The 18,862-nt window shown below is 34.3% G+C and overlaps 1 protein-coding gene across 1 annotated transcript in view; it reads right to left on the bottom strand.

The window, feature by feature from the left end:
* The window catches only part of LOC129224096 (mannosyl-oligosaccharide 1,2-alpha-mannosidase IA-like), a 161,470-nt gene that overhangs the window by 25,636 nt on the left and 116,972 nt on the right, over nt 1-18,862 (bottom strand). The window contains exons 2-4 of the mRNA XM_054858503.1: nt 8,423-8,641; nt 6,965-7,045; nt 2,402-2,496 (exon numbers count right to left, since the gene is read on the bottom strand). Coding sequence (XP_054714478.1) covers nt 2,402-2,496; nt 6,965-7,045; nt 8,423-8,641 — 395 coding nt within the window. The remainder of the gene's footprint in view (nt 1-2,401; nt 2,497-6,964; nt 7,046-8,422; nt 8,642-18,862) is intronic.

The following is an 18,862-nucleotide window of genomic DNA, read 5'->3' as shown; positions in this document are numbered from 1 at the left end:
TAAAAAAAGTTGGATTTTTAAAATTTAAATCAGATTTTTTTTTAATGTTCAAAAATTGTAGATATTAATAACTTTGCATTAATAAACATAATACATTTCATACAATAGATGAATCCATTCAACTTACTTTTAAAATTAAGATAAACTCTCTAACTATTCAATAATATTTTAAGATTTATAAATACGTTATAATGCTTAGATAAGGCGTGATTTTGTTTTATGCTTTGCTTAGAGATAAGGTTTCCATCATCATGTACCTTTTTAGTGTAAAATATGTTGCACAATTACTTTTCTGAACACAATTAGTCATGGTGTATAAAAAAAACTCCAAATTTTTATTTTAATCTAAACAGTAATTTTATAGTAAAAGCGATAGAGTGAAAATCAGTTACACACACAGAAAGAGGGATCTATGTAGTTTTGCCTGTTGAAGTTAAGATAGTATAATGCAGTGTAGTTAAATTTAGAGCAATTCATTTTAAAAATGCAAAATTAATTTATAAAAGTAAAATCAACTGATTTTAATTAATGATTTTGTTAAAAAAAATCACTTAATTCAAATCAATTGATCTAAGTCAATGATTTTTTTTCAAAAAATCACTTGATTAAAATCATGATTTTAATCACGATTTAAATCAAGCTGATTTAAATCAACGAACCCTGATGTGAACGTTTTTAGTTGTGATTCACCAACATCAGTATCCTCGTTGGTTTTGGCCTCCTTTTTCTCTCCTAAAAGCTCCTGTTCCAGTGAGTTCTGAACTGTGTGAGTTTAATAACTTTACTTCTGGATAGAGCTCTGGAACCAATCGCATAAAATGTCTCCAGTGGTCCAAGCTTGATAATTAGCATGCCAAAATGCAGTTGATAAAGCATAATCAGCAATCTTTAGGAGTTTGGATTTTGGAAGAGGGGAAAATTTTATCTGTTTGCATTGCCGCATACGCGTAAAACCAAAACTCATTTGTGTAAAATAAAATGAAGGAGGATCAAATCTTAAATCGCATATAATCGAAAACTGTGCAAAACAAACCCACGTAAAATGAGGGCCTACTGTACTTAAAAACAAAAATGTTAAAAGCTCTGAAATATATACATCATCTGTACAACAAACTGTTAACAACTATGAGAATAACATATATATTAACCAAACCATATAACATTGAAAGAAAACCCATACATTTTGAAATGTAGTTTAAGGAATTATTAAAAAAATATATTTTTGACTAAAAAATTTAACAATGCTTTTATAGTAAATATAGATATACAGTGGACTGTCTATTCTGAACTCATGGGACCAAACAAAAGTGTTCAGAATGTGGGGGTGTTCATTGTAGAGGGAGACTGGATAATGCATGCATATGCTTGCGTTAATGGACTAAGTGCAGTACTTTGCCTAGTGAGCATACTAGTTACTGATAATAGAGGTGCTGAATTTTGAATTGCTGGTTAGTGCAATGTCTAATCCAACGCAGTAGGACCTAAATTCTTGCATTTATTTATTATTTTTCAATTTAAAAACTTTTATGTAACATTCAACAATAAAATATTACAATACAGTTATAGTCCTTGTGGGTCCCTTAGAGGCGGGGAATTTTAATTGGATTTGGTAATTTAAAAAAATAGTCTTTTTTAAACATAATTATTGCAAAGAGTTAAAAAAAAAAATCTGTTATCATACATATATTGGATATTTTCCTTTCTTGTTGTTACTCATTTGTCAATATTGATGAATAAGAAATCGGTACTATACCTGGAAAAAGAGAAAGTTACTTTTAATCTGTTTTTGCATTGCGTATTCTCATGCAAGGTACGTGTTATCATCCAAGTGAAAATGTTTCCGGGTGATTTTACACCGCATTTTGCATGAAAGCAAATATACTTTAAAGGTCTTGAATACAACTTGATACAATGGTTGGGTTCTTGAAATATAATTCAGTGGCAGAAACTTCAGACTCATATTGCTCAGCTGAATGATTTTATGTGATGCAGTGATATCCAGGAAAATAATTTTTCTTCTTCTTCTCTCCTTCTTCTCTCTAATGCCATTCAAACATTGTAATTAAATTGTGAATGTATTTCAGGCTTTCCAATTTGATTCATAGGGATTTCGGAGTACCAATTGTGAACATGTTCAGTATACAGAGAGGTAATAATTGAACAGGGTTAAAAATAGTGTTCATAATACTGGGATGTTCAGAGTACAGAGAGGTCAGCCAATGTTAAATCTTTGGAGTTTCGCCGTGATTATCAAAATGTGTTCAGAATATCGGGGTGTTCACATTAGAGGGTGTTCAAATAGAAGGAGTCCACTGTATTTTTTTACATATGTGCGTTTAATATTGCATCTCCCTGTGGTGTGCTTCTGGTTGAACATGAATAACAAAATCATCACACTTACCTCTTTAAATTTACAATAGCATATGGAATTCCTGTTGGTGTGTTAAATGCTGGAAGTAGTTTTTGAGCAACATGCTCTGCTTTTTCTTTGAACATCTAAAAGCAAAAATAAAATTTAAATTACAAACAAAACCATATTTTACAAATTTATTTAACACACAATAAATACATACAAGTATATCGTACATCTAGTCAGTGGAGCAGACAGAGGGTATTGGGGTCAAGTTCTGGATTAGCGGATGCCAGTCGTCGACCAACGACCATTTCATTGAAAAGGCTCCCAAAGAATCAAGTCCTAGTCGGTGAAAGGGACGATCGTGTGTTTCTTTTTTGTTAAAAATAATATTGTGCTACGACAACATGCTCTTCATCCTATTTGAGCCCTTCTCTTGAGTCTCTAGTGAGCATTAACTTGATTTTGTACAAATAATTTTTTTTTCAGCTTTAGGCCAATCATTTTCATTTAAAATTAAAGTAACAAAATCAATGAGTCCAGACGTTTTTACATCAATTCGTATTTAAAAAAGTCTGTTTATACAATCACACAATTTCCCCTTTTCTTTTGGTAAAGGGATTGCATTTGCATTGACAACCTTTTGCAATTCCAAATTCCTTGAAAAATAATTGTGTCAGGTGACAGAAATTTTCTGACTACTGAATAAATCAAAGCTTATATGAGTTCTCACATTTGCATTCATTAAGTTATAATTGCCTACAATAGAGTTACATTCACACAGTGGTGGTGCGAGAGCAAAAATAAACGTTGGTGATGCAGTTTTGCGAGGCCCTTTTAATCATAAAATATTCTCAGACAAATAATTGAATTCATGGAATTAATTTTTGTACTAACTATTGGCACTTGAGTTCCTAATTCACTTAATTGCTAGGACAAAAACATTTCATGACCAGTAGCGCAATCAAAAAGTAACTTTCTTAGTGGTGGGGGGAGGGGGCGGCGCATTGAAGGGAAAAAAATGACCTGTTAGAAAGAGGCGTCACGGGGTTCTCCCAAGGAAAAATTTTGAAATTCGTAGTTTAGAAACGCTGTTTTAAGCTTTCTTTGCTGATGTTAGGGGAAAAGAGGTACAGAGGTCTCGGTGGAAATTTCTAGAAATTGAAGCCTTAAAAATGCAATTATAGGCCATATTTATTGACTTTAGGGTCAGAGACTGTCACAGATCAATTCTTTAAAATTAAAAAAAAAAATATTGGTCAAAATCAATCCCCGCAAATTCTCGAAATTGAAGTTTCAAAAACAGAATTTTAGACAAGGAAGGGAGCTATTCCTCGAAAATTTTTGAAAATTATGGTCCTAAAAACTTTAGTAATATTTTATATTTAGGAGCCATTTCACTTAAACTTTTGGTTAATGTAGTTTTAAAAACCCAATTGCTTATGATATAAAAGAAAGGCGGTATGGGGACACTTGCCCGAATATTTTCTGAAATTCAAGCCTTTAAAATGCGATTATAAGGCCATATTTTGTAATATTAGGCTTGGTAATTTTTGAAATTCCAGTTACAAAAACGCAATTTTAAGCAATTTTCGATGTTGTTGAGTATTTGGGGGCTTTAAGCTGGAAATATCGCGAAATTAAAGACCTGGAAACAAAATTTCAGATGCTACATAATGCTTTTGGTGTGTGTGTGTGTGTGTATGTATGGGGGGGGGGAGTTTGAAAGAGCAGCATTTTGAATATTTTCTTATTTTTAGACGAACGTAGGAAACAATAGAAAAAAGAAAAGAAATAGGACGGGGGTGGAGGGAATAGAGTTGGCTGATCAATAAGCTGTAGCTATTGAATATTTTAAATTCAGGCCCCGACAGAATTGGGCCCTGCATTTGCTAAGACTGGCGCTGTGCAGTCTCCCCTGTATGCACTTTTTTGATTACTTTGTGCCTGTTGTATTTAATAAGAGCTTCAATTGAAAACACGGAAATTTCTTAAAACTTCTGAGAATTTACTTCAGAGAATTTTGCGAGGCCCTATCTGAGTGAGGCCATCGGCAGTCGCCGCCGCCTAGCGCCGTCACTGCATTCACAATTTTTAAACATTTTCTTTTGTTGAATGCTTATATCCTTACACAGTATTACCTTGATTTAACAATTGCCAAAGGACTGGAAAAAGTTATTGTTAAACCAAGGATATTGTTAAATCAAGGAACATAGACATCCCAGGTAGCATCAACTCATCGGATTTTGCTCGGCCGATCATCGACTCCTCCTAAACTCATCGCGTAATGCACGCTGATATCGTTGCGATCAGAATCCGAGAACGGTTTTCGATGAGCTGTTTTTTATCGGAAAACTATATCCTTACGATCAAATTTCCCGATGAAAATTTGCCGAGCTGTATTTCATCGGAAAAAGAGATCGTAACGATCAAATTTTCCGATGAAAATTTGTCGAGCTGTATTTCATCGGAAAAAGAGATCGTAACGATCAAATTTTCCGATGAAAATTTGTCGAGCGAAATTTCATCCGAAAAAAAGATCGTAACGATCAAATTTTCCGATGAAAATTTGCCGAGCTACATTTCATCGGAAAAAGAGATCGTAACGATCAAATTTTCCGATGAAAATTTGCCGAGTTACATTTCATCTTAAAAAAGTAGGTCGTTAAATTTTCCGATAAAAGTTTTCCCAATCTAAAATTTTTGGAAATCTCCCAACTGTTAAAATAGAATAAGTTTTATTATTCGAATATCCGACTATTGATCAAACGTAAGGCTATACGGATCAACATTCAGGGTAGAGAATCGGAGGAAAAATGACTGAGACTTTGACTCCGAATCCGACTCCTAGATTTTGGAAGGGTTTACTCCGATTTGCTGCAAAATCAATTCAACTTTAGCTCCACGATTCCAATCCCGATTACCTGAATTGCGAAGAAAATGAGACTCCGACTCTTGAATGATTTCTCTCTATCTCCAAAACAATTCCATTCTGTTCAATTTGACTCCCAAAATTACCGACTCCGACTCGGTTTGCGAGCAAAATGATCGACTCCGACTCTTCACTAGCTGGCGCCACATTAAATAAAATTCTCACTTTCCGTTCAGAAATCTGTCATGGCCTTGCCCCCCGATAGATGGCGCCACAAATGATTTTCCATTTAATGCATTATTTTCCTCTTTGGAGAGAGCATTGCTTGTCTAGTGGTTAGCGTATGAATATCGTATTCCAGAGGTCTAAGGTTCGATTCCCGGCTAAAGCGACTTAGATTGAGCTCATGAATCACTTTCATCAAAAGTTGTTAAATTAGAAATTAACTAAACAAGTTATTAAAAGAAATTAAAGTATATTAAATAATTGTCCCAAATGACGTCATCCGAAAATACCCCTTCTGAAAGTTTTAAAGATGACGGAAGTGTCACGTGATCATCCAAGATGGCGGACCCATCTTCCCACTGTTATTTTTTTTTTTCCTCCTGCTTGTCCCTATATCGCGGTTGTTATTACTTCTCATCGTATTTTCATCCTAAATTCATCGCCTCGGAACAGCACTGCTCGTATATTGGTCCAAATCTCATCGTATTTTCATCCAAAATTCATCGCCTCGGAACAGCACTGCTCGTATATTGCTCCAAATCTCATCGTATTTTCATCCAAAATTCATCGCCTCGGAAAAACACTGCTCGTATATTGCTCCAAATCTCATCGGTATAGGGAGCAAAATTCATCGGATACCGATGATCGGATTCTACTATTGCCGATGAGACATATTGGAGCAATTCCCGATGAAAACTCATCGGAATCCGATCATCGGCCGATCATCGACCGATCAAAGTTTGATCGGATTTCGATGAACGGCCGATGAGTTGATGCTACTCGGGATTCAATCCAGTCAAATCTGAACCAGTGAAATGTATCATCAAATTGAGGAAATAGTTAAACCGGGTATCGTTAAATCAAAGTTATATTGTTTTAAAAAATATATCCAGCGAAACTTTGTTTTGTAGAGTTTTATAACCTGATAATTTGTTATTGATATTACTAATAGGGAAAAGATAAAGGTTATTTACTTTTTCACTGCATGCATTTTTTTTTTTTTTTGAATGGCTTCCAAAAGTGCAAAAGTGGCTACCATTTTCTGTGAATGTGTTAGCCAGTAAGAAACATTTAGAAATTCTAGTCTAGAGCTTTATTTTGGGGTCAAAATCCTTCCCAGAACCCTTGGGATTTGACAAATGAAGTAACAAATGCAGTTACTTAAAATGCATGAACTTATACTTTCAGGCAGTTATGACTAAAAACTCCACCCAGAAGGTAAATTCTGGCTGCGTTACTGCATCCATCATTATCGCCCCAAGGACAAATTTTTAATTTTTGATTTTATGGCGGTATTGCAGTGCTGATATGTTAAACTCTGAAATAAAATCCAACCACAAGTGATTAAGTTTAATATTATATCGCATTTACACCTATGATTAATTAATTATGAGAATCATTAAACTACACCATTGTTTCATTTCCTTTAGCTATAAAATTGTATAGCATTTATGATAACACTGAAGTTGATGTACAATACGTATTATGCAAAGGTTTTGAAAATTAGAACTTACCACGTCCCCAGTCATTGCATAACAAGACAGTAAACCACCAATAAACCTAATATTTGTTTCAAACACAGAAATTTCCGAGTTCTGAAAAGAAAGAGAAGTGGTAAATTAAGATCATATTTTACGTTCCAAATTATGACAACTACATCTTTTGATCAGTTAGAAACCACTATGATTTTCATAATTTTCTGGAAAGGTTCATGCAGAAAGGAAAATAGAACATGAAATATACTCAAATTTTAAAAAAAGGAAAAAAAAAACAATCTTCAGAGAAAGATTATTTTGGGATAATTTTGCTCGAATTGAAATTCCAACAATGTTAAGCAATGCCAAAATTTTTTAAAGTACGTTTTAGTACCCAACTTTCATGGAACTAAAACTGATCAGGACATCTTTTTTTTTTTTTTGAGTGGGGGGGGGGGGGGCAAACAAACAACAGCTAGGTGAAGGTAGTGCTAGGATAAAATTGGTGCAACATTAAAAAGAGTCTATACAAACTTACTCCCCTACCCCTTCCACGGAAATTTTCCTTATTATTATTTATTAAATTCTAAGATTGACATTTAAAAAATTTCTCATAATCTTTCATGAAAAAGAAACAATCTGTTTCGCTACTGGAGAGAAATAATAAACATTAATAAAAGACTCTATCCTGCATTGTTAAAAGCATCAAATTATGTCTTTAATAAGAACCATTTTGGCATTCAGTTCATGGAAAAAAATTCTAAGTTTGCTACCATAATTCTAGGTTTTGTAAATTACGGGGGGGGGGGGGGAACAGTACTCCAGGGCGGCCCCCCTAAAACTACACCCTTTAATTCAAGTTTTTATATTCAACTGCAAGCTTACATGACAATGGAGAAATAAGCTGAGACCAGGCGAAGGAAATAGTTCCTAGTGCCTTGTCCAATATTCGGCGAAATTATGCTCTTCAGTTTAGAAATCAGATTAGTTAGTTAAACCCATGCATATGTAACCCTTTTTTGTCATAATTTCTGTCAATTGTTAAATATTTTCAATTTTACGAGTGAAGCAGCGTGGAACATTACACCCATTTGAATCAAATGTGGCAGCTAATTGCAGCTCATAGACAAGAGGCGATCTCCTCTTATTTGCGAAGCTGGTAGAGTAGGTAGCTGGTAAGTGTGACGTTTTATCTTTTAACTCTAAGCTTGGTCCTCGCGTCGTGATGTCACTGTCAACTAAAGTTGCAAACAATTATATAGCTTTCATTGTTTGACCTATTTATGGGAGACCATACTAACAATTTTTTAAATCCAAATAGTTCAGGTTTGGTCTCAAACAGTAGATAAAGGTAAATGTATTTGCTTTTCAGTTCTTTATTTTTGGTATTTTCATTTCATTTATTATTTTCTTATCAAAAGAACATATTTTTTTCAATTCTTGGAAAATGTCTGAGATTGTTGAGCTGAAATATACGAGAAAGGAAGTAACACTTACCCCAACATCTAAATTCAAATTTGCTGCAATCCAATCCCGACCTTTTTGATAATCATCTAAAAGTTCCATTATATACAAGGTGCTGAGACCATCAACAATAGAGGCGCCCAGCGCCGTTTTGCCGAAGATGCCAGCAGAATGCCCTCGCTTTGACAATGGTCGCAATTCATTTTGGCCCCATGCATACTGTACATAGTTGTCCCAAGCATGTTTCATCATCTGAAAGAAAAAAAGTACAAGAACCATTACAATTAAATCTTAAATTATTCTAAATAAGTAAGAACACAATATCGTTAAACAAAACTTTATTTTCCAGTTTACATTAAAAAGAAATGAAATAATTTGAAAAATAAATGTTTACTCCCTTAAAGCTTAGTATTTTTCAAAGAAATAATGAACTACACCAGCAATCTGATAATAGCTAAAATTTAAGTAAACAAATCCTAACAAAACAAAAAAAAACAAAAAAAAAAGTTGATTAGAAGTAAAATGTATGAAATTGCAAGCACCTTTCAAAATAATCGAAATATTTAGTGTGTAAAAAGTTTGAAATCTGAAATACGTCAAGCAGTTTTCGGCGAAGCATGCTTTCTATGCTGCAACGTTTCAAAAAAAAAAAAAAAAAAAACACCTTATATACACTAGATATTATGGAAATTACCAATTAATTTATGCAATACTAAAGACTTTGATTACATGTTTCAAAAATAACAATAATAATAATAAAATAAATAAATTTTTAAAAAACCCTCAAATCTACAATACAAATCGGAATTTTGCAAATTAATTGAAGGTTATTTTTCAATATATGAATAGTTCATTTATATTCCCTTATAAATTCAGTGGAGAAGAAAAAGTAGGCCACAACCACGGTATTTTTCAGCAAAAAGAATTGTTATTATTATTTTTAATTAATGTGTGTCAAAGGGAATTTCTAACTACTCACAACCTAACGAAAAAATACAAGTTTATTTTATACCATTTGCACGCAAATCATTTTTAATGGAAATATACTCATAATGAAATCAAAGGAGTCACTTAATAGATGATTAATGGCGCGCTGGTACAAAATTTATTCATATCAGTGTCATAAATCCACATAATGTCCATTGATACAGCAAAAGCGAGAGTAAAAAGAAAAAGGGGTCGAACAAGTGACAATTTTTCGATGTTGTAGCACACGTGGATAATTAAGTGTAATTGTTATAATAAAAGGTTCATTAAGAGGTAATCAATCGGACTTCCCAGTAAATCAACATCGTTATTTCCGCACATGCACTGTGCACCATCTTTCAATCTTAATCTACCCCAACATCAAAACAATGGGGTTATATACAGTACATCGAAAAGTTCGCTTAAAAACTTTTAACAGGTTCAGCAATATATCAACACTCATGGGCGCCCATAAGCAAAATTTTAAGGAGGGAGGGGGAGGGGCTCAGATATTTTCTCCATAGAAACCGATTTTAGTACAGATTAAAGTTATTAAAATTTGACATTTTTAACAACTTACTCATTAATAGCTGGAAAAAAAATGTTTTTACATTTTTGCAAAGAAAAAGTACTAAACGCAAGGAAGTTCTATTTTCTAGGGGGGGGGGGGGGGGCGAGCCCCCACTTATCCGCCCATATGGGCGCCGATGTCAACACTTTTATGTTAAACATAAGCAAAATGTGTTCATATCACATTAAAAATATCACAATACCACTTTTATCTTCAACTACTCTGTATAGATTTTAATGGGCTTTTTTTCCCTTGGCTAATTGTCAAGAAAATGATGTAAACATAAAAACCCGGATTAATGTCAAAAAATCTATTCATGTCTTAAATAAGGGGGGGGGGGGGGGGGGGGACTGACAGATCAATAATATCTGACGCCATTCACCCGGATGTAGGAAGACCGCGGCATTGTGCCAAATTGTCCTTTAAAATGCAGGACTCCACTTGACATGAAGAGCTTACAGTGACCGCAATTTCAAAGGAATTAGAATAGCATTCCGCCTTAATAAGTGAAGTTTGGAACATTATCCACTAAGAGAGAAGAGAGAGAGATCGGAGAATAAAAGCCTTTTGAATGCCAGATGACCGCAGCTTTATCGAACTTGTTCTAAGGATCTGTGTTCGGAAAAGAAGCGATATTCCTCAACTATCTTCATCAAAACTTTTGCGAATTTATTTCTGAATCACACTTAAATATATTTCTTAATTTCTGGTGTATCATCAAGAAACCGAACGAACACGATATTATGAAAAGATTCGTTAGCGAGGTTAATCACGTTTAAGGGGGTCCGAGACACAAAAAACGTCAAAGTTTGCATTTTTTTTTTTTTTTTTTTTATCGTTCAAAAATATTTTCCGTTTTTTTTCTGCTTAAAATGACGTTTGAATCTTGTTCCCATCTTAATTAGAACGAAAAATATAATTATTTTCGTTGCATGCATTTAATTAATATTATTTTTAACTTAAAACTTAAAACGCGCTTTTTTTTTCCACGGTGAAATTTTCCCCGATTTTTTCTTTCTTTTTTTTTTTTCTTTTTGCATTCAAACTCTTATAAGTCAAGAACTGATAAAGATAAGTAATGAAATTTGGAGCATATCTTTTTCAAACAGTGTATTTTTCTGTTTTTTATTGAATTACTATTTTTTAAATTGCCGTAGTAACATTGGAGTCAGAGGTCAATAAGAATATATTTAACGGGCTTAATTCACTGGCTTAGGATTCAAAGTGACATAAAATCGCGATTCGTCCATCAATTATTCAGTCAGTAATTAACAGTAAGGGAGCCTAAAACTCATTTTAGAAGAACTTCGTGAAAACTCATTTGTGAAAAAATGTATGAGGAGGCGTATTTTTTACTTTTACTCTCCGATGTCCTCTGCAAAAACAATATCTAAGTTCCTGGTCACCACTTCTCTCTGCGTGTGTGTATTTTTTTTTCTTTTTTTAATTCGTTTTGGTTGATTTAAAAAAAAAAGAATTATCAGTTTAAATAAAGGTTAATGTAACTAATAATGATATTAACGTTAATCGATAACGCAGGTGGTGAGCAGCAGTAGCGCACATGAACTTCGGTGTGCCCACACCCTCGCAAGATAAAAAAGTGCACCCCCCCCCCCACCGTAAGATTTCTTTTATATATATATAAATTTGAACATTGCGTTACTTTTTAGAGCGTGCGTCCTCGTACCTCTTGCGCCCCCCCCCCCCCCGCCGCGGGTATATTATGTACGCCACAGAGTAGGGGCAAGTAATGAGCAGGTGGCAAATGATAGAAAAAATGTTAGTCGCCACTTTTCTTCAGTCGCCACGTGGCGAGTGGCGACTGCTGAACTTGATCTTTAAGTTCAAGAAAAGAGAGAGAGAGAAAAAAAAGAACATTTATGTATCGACGCTTCAAATGTGATTAAATCTCTTTTGCAGCAACTCGCGAAGAATATATTTTTTATTAACACTGAAAAGGCAAACATTCTGCGCGACAGCAGCAGAATTATGCATGAATATACAAACACGTTAAACCATTTCGTTGGAGTTCCGAGTGATGACTACAGTCGCGCTTGACTAACTACAGTGATAACGAGTGTTATTTAGTTATAAAGAGTTAAACAAAAGAGTTCCAGAGGGCACGGATGGATCAATGAACGCCTTAAGCGTGAGCATTCAAACGCACGATGCGTTAAAGCCCTTGCCACACAAAACTCATTCGTAATTCAGTCAGTAGTCTCCAAGATGAAACAAAAAGTCTGCGGACGCCCTGGCAAAAGGAGAGAGAGAGTTTTTCTGGGTGGAGTAAGACAATTATGGAAATATCAGAGCTTCATTTACATTTGCAGTCATTATCGCGTTCGGCGCGATGAATCGTCGAATGATGCATCGATTCAAGCCGAGCCTAAAGAAAAGCGATAGATGCTTGGTACATTTCAAACCGTTGGCAGCAGTTTGTGAGCCGGGAAGGACGGATTCTTTGCAGTTCATTCATCAGACGGAAAGAAAAGTTCGTGGTTGCTTCATGGTGATTAATCGACGATAACTCGCATTCTATTATCAGACAAAAAACGACGTTTAAAGATTAGTGGGCAATTATGTCTCCTCTTCAAGCAGTTTACCGAATTTCTCTTCAAATAAATAAAAGAGATGAGTCAAAGAAGTCATTCAAAAAAGAGTTTCGAATGAAGCGTGGCGAAAAATTGAAATTCTATATTAGGCAATCAGATCAATTAAGCTATCAGTGATCACGTGATTGTTAACTCATTTTTCACGATACAATGAATCGCTAACATGTTTTAGGCCCTTGGGACCAGGGGCCAATACAGACAAGCATGGGGGGAGGGGGGGGTCAAGCAGGGGCGGCAAATAGGGGGGTCAAGAGGGGGCGGTCGCACCCCCAAATTTTTTAAGCAGAATGATAGAAAATGGGTGAATTCAATTTATGTAAATCGGAAATCAATGTTCATTTTAAAAAATCTCGCTGGTTCTCAGTAAATATTTGATGAAACTCGACGCATTCCCAGAATAGAAAAAGTGTTTTTCGTTATTTGGATGATGACTTAAATTCATGAAGTATTTTCCGGCCTTTTCAGAACATAGAAAAGTGATAGAGAACCATGGTTAATTTTAACTAAAGAAGACATTTCCTCATTTTGGCTAAATATATCATACTTGTGTGCCCACTGTAACGATGGGATGTTCAATATGAGTGGCTCGTGCAAAGTGGTGTGGCTGCATGGTTTTCACAAGAAAAGTCCTTGATATTATTCAATAAATTTTACGCTCATTTTTTAAGTGTATATTTATTTGATGAGTGTTTATCTTTTTCTTCTGCTAGAAACACGTTTCAGCTGCTCAATGCATTATATGCTTTCATAGAAACTTCTTAAAAATGCATATGATTATTGAATTAAAAAAAACATATCAACAAATATCTTTTATCGCGCTCTATAAGTATACAATCTCGGAATGACAGAAGATGGTCTTCACGAGTTAAAACCATAAAATTATTTCTCTATAACTTCAAAGCAGTGATTTGACGATTGGAAGATTTATTGCAAAACGATTCTTTCAATGGTGAAAAAGCTCATGCCCTTTACCATGTATGACTTTGTTTGAATTTTTATTCAATTTGTTTGTATTGAGGAAAGTTTTTGAAAAATGCTTTACTCTATCAAAACATCTTCAATCCACTACCCTTAATTTTCAGACTATTCAAACCACAGTTCCATCTACAATTGATCTGTGCAGCATACTACCATAGTTCAATCTACAATTGAAACTGAAACTAGATTTTATATAGATGCATATTTCAATCAATCGTGAAACCTTTCGAAAAATTCTTCCTCCGAGCCAATTTTAAAAAGGTGCGGAAAAAAAAAATCACGAAAACCCACGCACACGATGTAAAGTCAAACATTGTTTTCTTAATATTTTGTATGAAGTAATCAATTCAGTTTCGAATGAAATTAACACAAGATTTGATGATATTTTTTTTCTGGGTTGGCTCTATATTATATGGATTGGATGTTGAAAACAAAAAATAAAATGTTTCAATTTTGAGTAAAATTTTTAGCACGAGGCAAGAAAAATTACAAGCAATATACCGACAGACCGGTTATCACATCCAGAGACTGCAGTTTCGTCCTTGTTATGGACTCATCAGTCTGGAATAGTGAATAACAGAGCTGGATGCAGAGGACATCTCATTGAAGCTGAGAGCGCCTATGAGACTAGATTATTCAATGATGCAAAATTAAGCCCTTCACAATTTTTGAAGTTGCCTGGGTGATTTTGAAGAGCAAGATATAAAAAGTGTTTTCATACATAACTTTGTTACTTCAATTATTTTTTTTAACTTTTCCTATCAGCTCAGCTAGTAGAGAAAGATTTCTTTGTCTCAGGAGGTTAGAGAATTATTTTCGAAACACAATGGGCAAAAAAATGTTCTATTTAGTTGTATTGGTAAAACAGCACGACACTGGGCACTGACAGATAAGTAACACGCTTTCCTGCTCTTCCGAATTCCAAAAATCATGCATTAAAACTTTTCCAAGAGGTATAAAAACTTTAGTATCGAGATGTTTTGTGCGATAACGTATTAGAAAATGAATCAAAATTTTAATTGGTTCCAAACACAAATTTTTATTCATAGTAAACCGATTTTATGACCACTCCCTGTTAGATAATGTGTGTTTTGTACCACACTGTAGTAATACATATTTAAGAAACTCGACCCCCCAAATGAAATGCTGAAATGCCGCCCCTGGGGTCAAGCTAAAGGAATATACGGTTTTTGGTACGAAACATTTCAAAAATTGTTTGAATGTCAATCATGTCCACTAAATCAGCCAGGAAAAAGGGACCATGAAGGGTATGAGCTGTACTAATTAATAGCATAAACAATGAAAGGTGGTAATGTTTTAAATACTTACTTTTAAAAAAATGATGCATCGAATATATTATTGCAATCGTTCGACGATTTAAGACCCTGCACTTGTCCTCCCCCCCCCCCTTGTATCCACCTCTGCTTTGGGCACACAAAGATACAGATAGATTTCAATTTTATACGAGCTGATGTGTGCCTCAAATGATTTCCTTTTACTCCAATTTAATGTCATTTTCCCATTATTGGTCATTTTAATGTGATTCAATAGTTTACTCTCTACATATCATCAACAGTGGCTAAATTAAAACCAGGTTTTAAAAAAAAATCACCAAATTTGTCGCCAAGTTGGCGACAAAACTTGGCGACCAAAAGACTGGCGATATATCGCCAAGTGTCCGCCAAATTGTAACACCACTTGAGTTTACATCAACATTTACAATGATTTCTCCCCAAAAAGGTGCAAAAGACCCCCTTAAAAACACCAGAATGCAATCAAAAAGGGGAGGTGCACAACTAGACCCCACTAGGAGTCTACGTACCAAATTTCAACTTTCTAGGACATACCGTTCTTGAGTTATGTGACATACATACGCACATACGTACATACAGACGACACGAGAAAACTCATTGTAACTAACTCGGGAATCGTCAAAATGAATATTTCGCGTGTCTATACGTTCTTAGACACTTATTCACGTGTGGTCGAGTAGAAACAAAAAACTCAACATTTATTCGGGGGTGACCAAAATGGAAATTAAGGTTAATTTTTGAGTGAAAATTTTTTCGCGAATACAATACTTTCTTTTTTGTAAAAGGAAGTAAAAACATAAAAGAAAATTATTACACCTATCACACATCTTTCCCGTCTTGCGACAGAAATAATTCAAGTTTTTTATAACACAAAAATTCATAAAATCATCAACTTTATGAAGATTTTCAAATAGTGACTCACTACTCATTAAAAAAATATAAACATAGTTAAAAAACGACTTTTAACTCTAAATGTTGAAATAATTTGTTATGAACTAAACAACGCAGCAATACATGGTTAATCAACAATTAAGATACACCACATAACAGCACAAACATCCAATTTATTCCATTCTATTTATATTCAACGTTCAATTAACTATTTATTCAACAAATTCATTGCCTAACTAATTACAACAATTCAAACAATATTCAATTACTTTTTAAACTTCACAAGGAGCCTATTTAATAACTGGAGCAGTTATAAATTACAAACAGACCCGTATTAGATGCATGAAAAATTATTTTACCTATCGGAAAAGATGATTAAAGTTTAATTAAAGTTTGGAATTTGGAAAATGGAACATTTTACTTATTGTTATTCATTGTCCTCTGGGGAGCAAAGGCAGTGATGAATAATAATGATGAATGACAAAATAACCACAGAAACGCAAAATCATTAATTTTGCGGCACTTTAGTTTCCCGAACCATCACTAATTGGATCCATTTGAGTGTAAAATGTACGGTGCAGGGGAATTAAAATTGTAAAAGCATGTGGATATATTGATTGCAGGAAAGACAGCGACGAAAAGAAACATGGTGGAGAACAACCGAGACTCGATCGAGGCAATTTTAAGCCCAGGGTACACTAAAAGACTTGACCGCACTGGTCATCTTTAAAAGAATGGGGTTGTTTCCATCCGTCAAAAGTACTACTTTTAGCCTCTAAAATTGATAGAATGAGCAAAATAAATAAATAAATAAATAAAAATAAATAAATATAAAATAAATAATAAATAAAAATAATAAGAACAACAAGGAGCGAGGAAAATCTTTTATTTTCAAAACGTTTAATTTTAAATTAATTTTTTAAAATGTTCGATTTTTTTAAAAAGGGCGTGGTCTTTACGACGTCACAAGTGATGCACTTTGGCGCATCTCCCCTGGCGCGCTGAATGCTCTGCTTGCTCTCTACCGCGTTCCCAAGTAATGATAATTCAGCAGTGAATCAAATATTGCGTTCTGCGCCAATGGCATCAGTGAATGGCATTTCATCACGTGTGATGTCATGTGCAGAAGCGTATAAAATGAAACTGAATCTGCGCACGGATTAAAATAATTGTTAAAAATACTAAACTTTGTCAAATAATTTTAAAAATGGTCAAATCCTATATTTTTAAACATGCTCTTTCGGAAAAAATGCTTTTAAAATTTGGGAAACGACTTCATTATGCATGTTTCTTCAGCGTAAAATATTCTCAACTGTCAATTTTCAAATTCCAGCTCAAAAAAACTAACAAATCCTTCTTTACAGCGCAAACGGTTGCGATGGTTACGGGCAGCAAATTCGCTTCTAGTCGAAATTACATTACCTTTCGGAAAACCGCGAACTTATTGAACTAGTTACTCTGTTCTTCGAAACCAATCCCTTTCACCCGTACCTTGAACTTTTTTTTCTATTCAAATGTAGATGAATCGAAGCAGAACTTTTACGGAGAACAAATATTTACGGACAGAAAGAATAGAAATGGAAATAACAGTTGCGGGGGAGGGGGTGTGGCAACGTATTTGTTAGATTCTCTTTTTCATCGAACTTTTTCTTTCACACACAATACCCATTCTTTTCAACTCTTCTCTGTTCGAAGGACGTCCAAAGGACACATTAATTGCTCTTGATCAGATTCGCTCACCTTTACAATCCTGACATTTGCATACAATGAAGAGGGGACCGGAAGTCCGATTGTTAAATTTTGGAAACTTGGTACTATGTTGTTCTATTCTAAGAAAAAATGCTGAGCAAGTATTTAAAAATAATAATAAACACATCCTAATATTTTTTAGTAGGAGTTCACTATGCTTTGTGCTTTGGCCAAAATTTCTCCGAATAATCAAACGGCGTAGAATTTAAAAGCCATTCAAATAACCATACAGCAGTGATGGATCTACGGAGAGCAAGCCGGACAATGCCTTTTCCCGGGCGGCAACTTCTGGGGGCGGCAAATTCACCCTGTTTCCTGTTTCTGTGTTTTCCTCGTTGAAACTGGAGACAAAACATGAAGGAGATGGGTTTGGGAGGCAGTTTTAAGTTTTAGTGCAGTAGAAAAGACGTTCGGGGTCAAACAAATTGCATCAGAAATGATTCTTGTGGGAAATGGTAGGTAACATGCTCCTATTGAACATACTACTAAAAATATACATCCCTACTGTTGGGACAAATATGCTTTTTGGCTGCCATTTTGAAAAATCATTAAAAAAAAATACGTATTAAAAAAATCATTTGTGGGATCAAATGATAGAAAATTTTCAGCTAAAAAGGAATAAAAGATGAGATATTAAAAGAGAAGTGAACATACAAAAAGTATTCACCCGTACTATCGCGAAAAAGGGTTTTTTAGCCGCCATCTTGAAAAATCATGGAAAAATTTAATAATAAAAAAAAATCATGTGTGGTATCAAATAAAATGAAATTTCAAGCTGAAAAGAAATATAGTATGATATATTTAAAGTGAAGTGAACATAGTAAAAATATACACCAGTCATACCTTTTTTTTTTTGGCTGCCATCTTGAAAAATCAGCAACTGTTCCAAAATTGAAAAAAATCATAGGTGGTGTCAAATAAAAGTAAATTTCACACAGAAAACGAACATCAATCGGATTTTTGAAGCAAAGTTTTTTTTAAAGAGGAAATATGTAGAAAATGGTAAAAAAAAATATGCTTGCATGAACTTGTTTTAGCACCGCTAGTGCTAATAATGCAATTCTTCATAGACCATAATCCATTTGCTTTCTTTCAAGTGGCTTGTGGAACATTTTTAACGGAATGATGGATAGCAAAAACTAAGTTACTGCAGAAAATGCTGATGTCAATGGAAAAAATATCCAAGATAAACAATAACGCTCAAGATGCTAGTGAATTTTTAAATTACGAGTTATCTACTCTGCCAACTGCACTATTCGACCATAGTACTCAGCAAATGAGAAAAACAGATAAATCTTCATTGGCAAAATCATTAGATACCTTGAATGTTAATACGATATAGCTGCATCAAAGTAATTCCTACTTTTATGATGGTGGCGCATTGGTTCATCAG

Source organism: Uloborus diversus, chromosome 6, assembly GCF_026930045.1.
Source record: "Uloborus diversus isolate 005 chromosome 6, Udiv.v.3.1, whole genome shotgun sequence".
Lineage (NCBI taxonomy): Eukaryota > Metazoa > Arthropoda > Arachnida > Araneae > Uloboridae > Uloborus > Uloborus diversus.
Note: the sequence above shows the minus strand (reverse complement) of the source record. Positions and strands in the feature narration are given on the sequence as shown.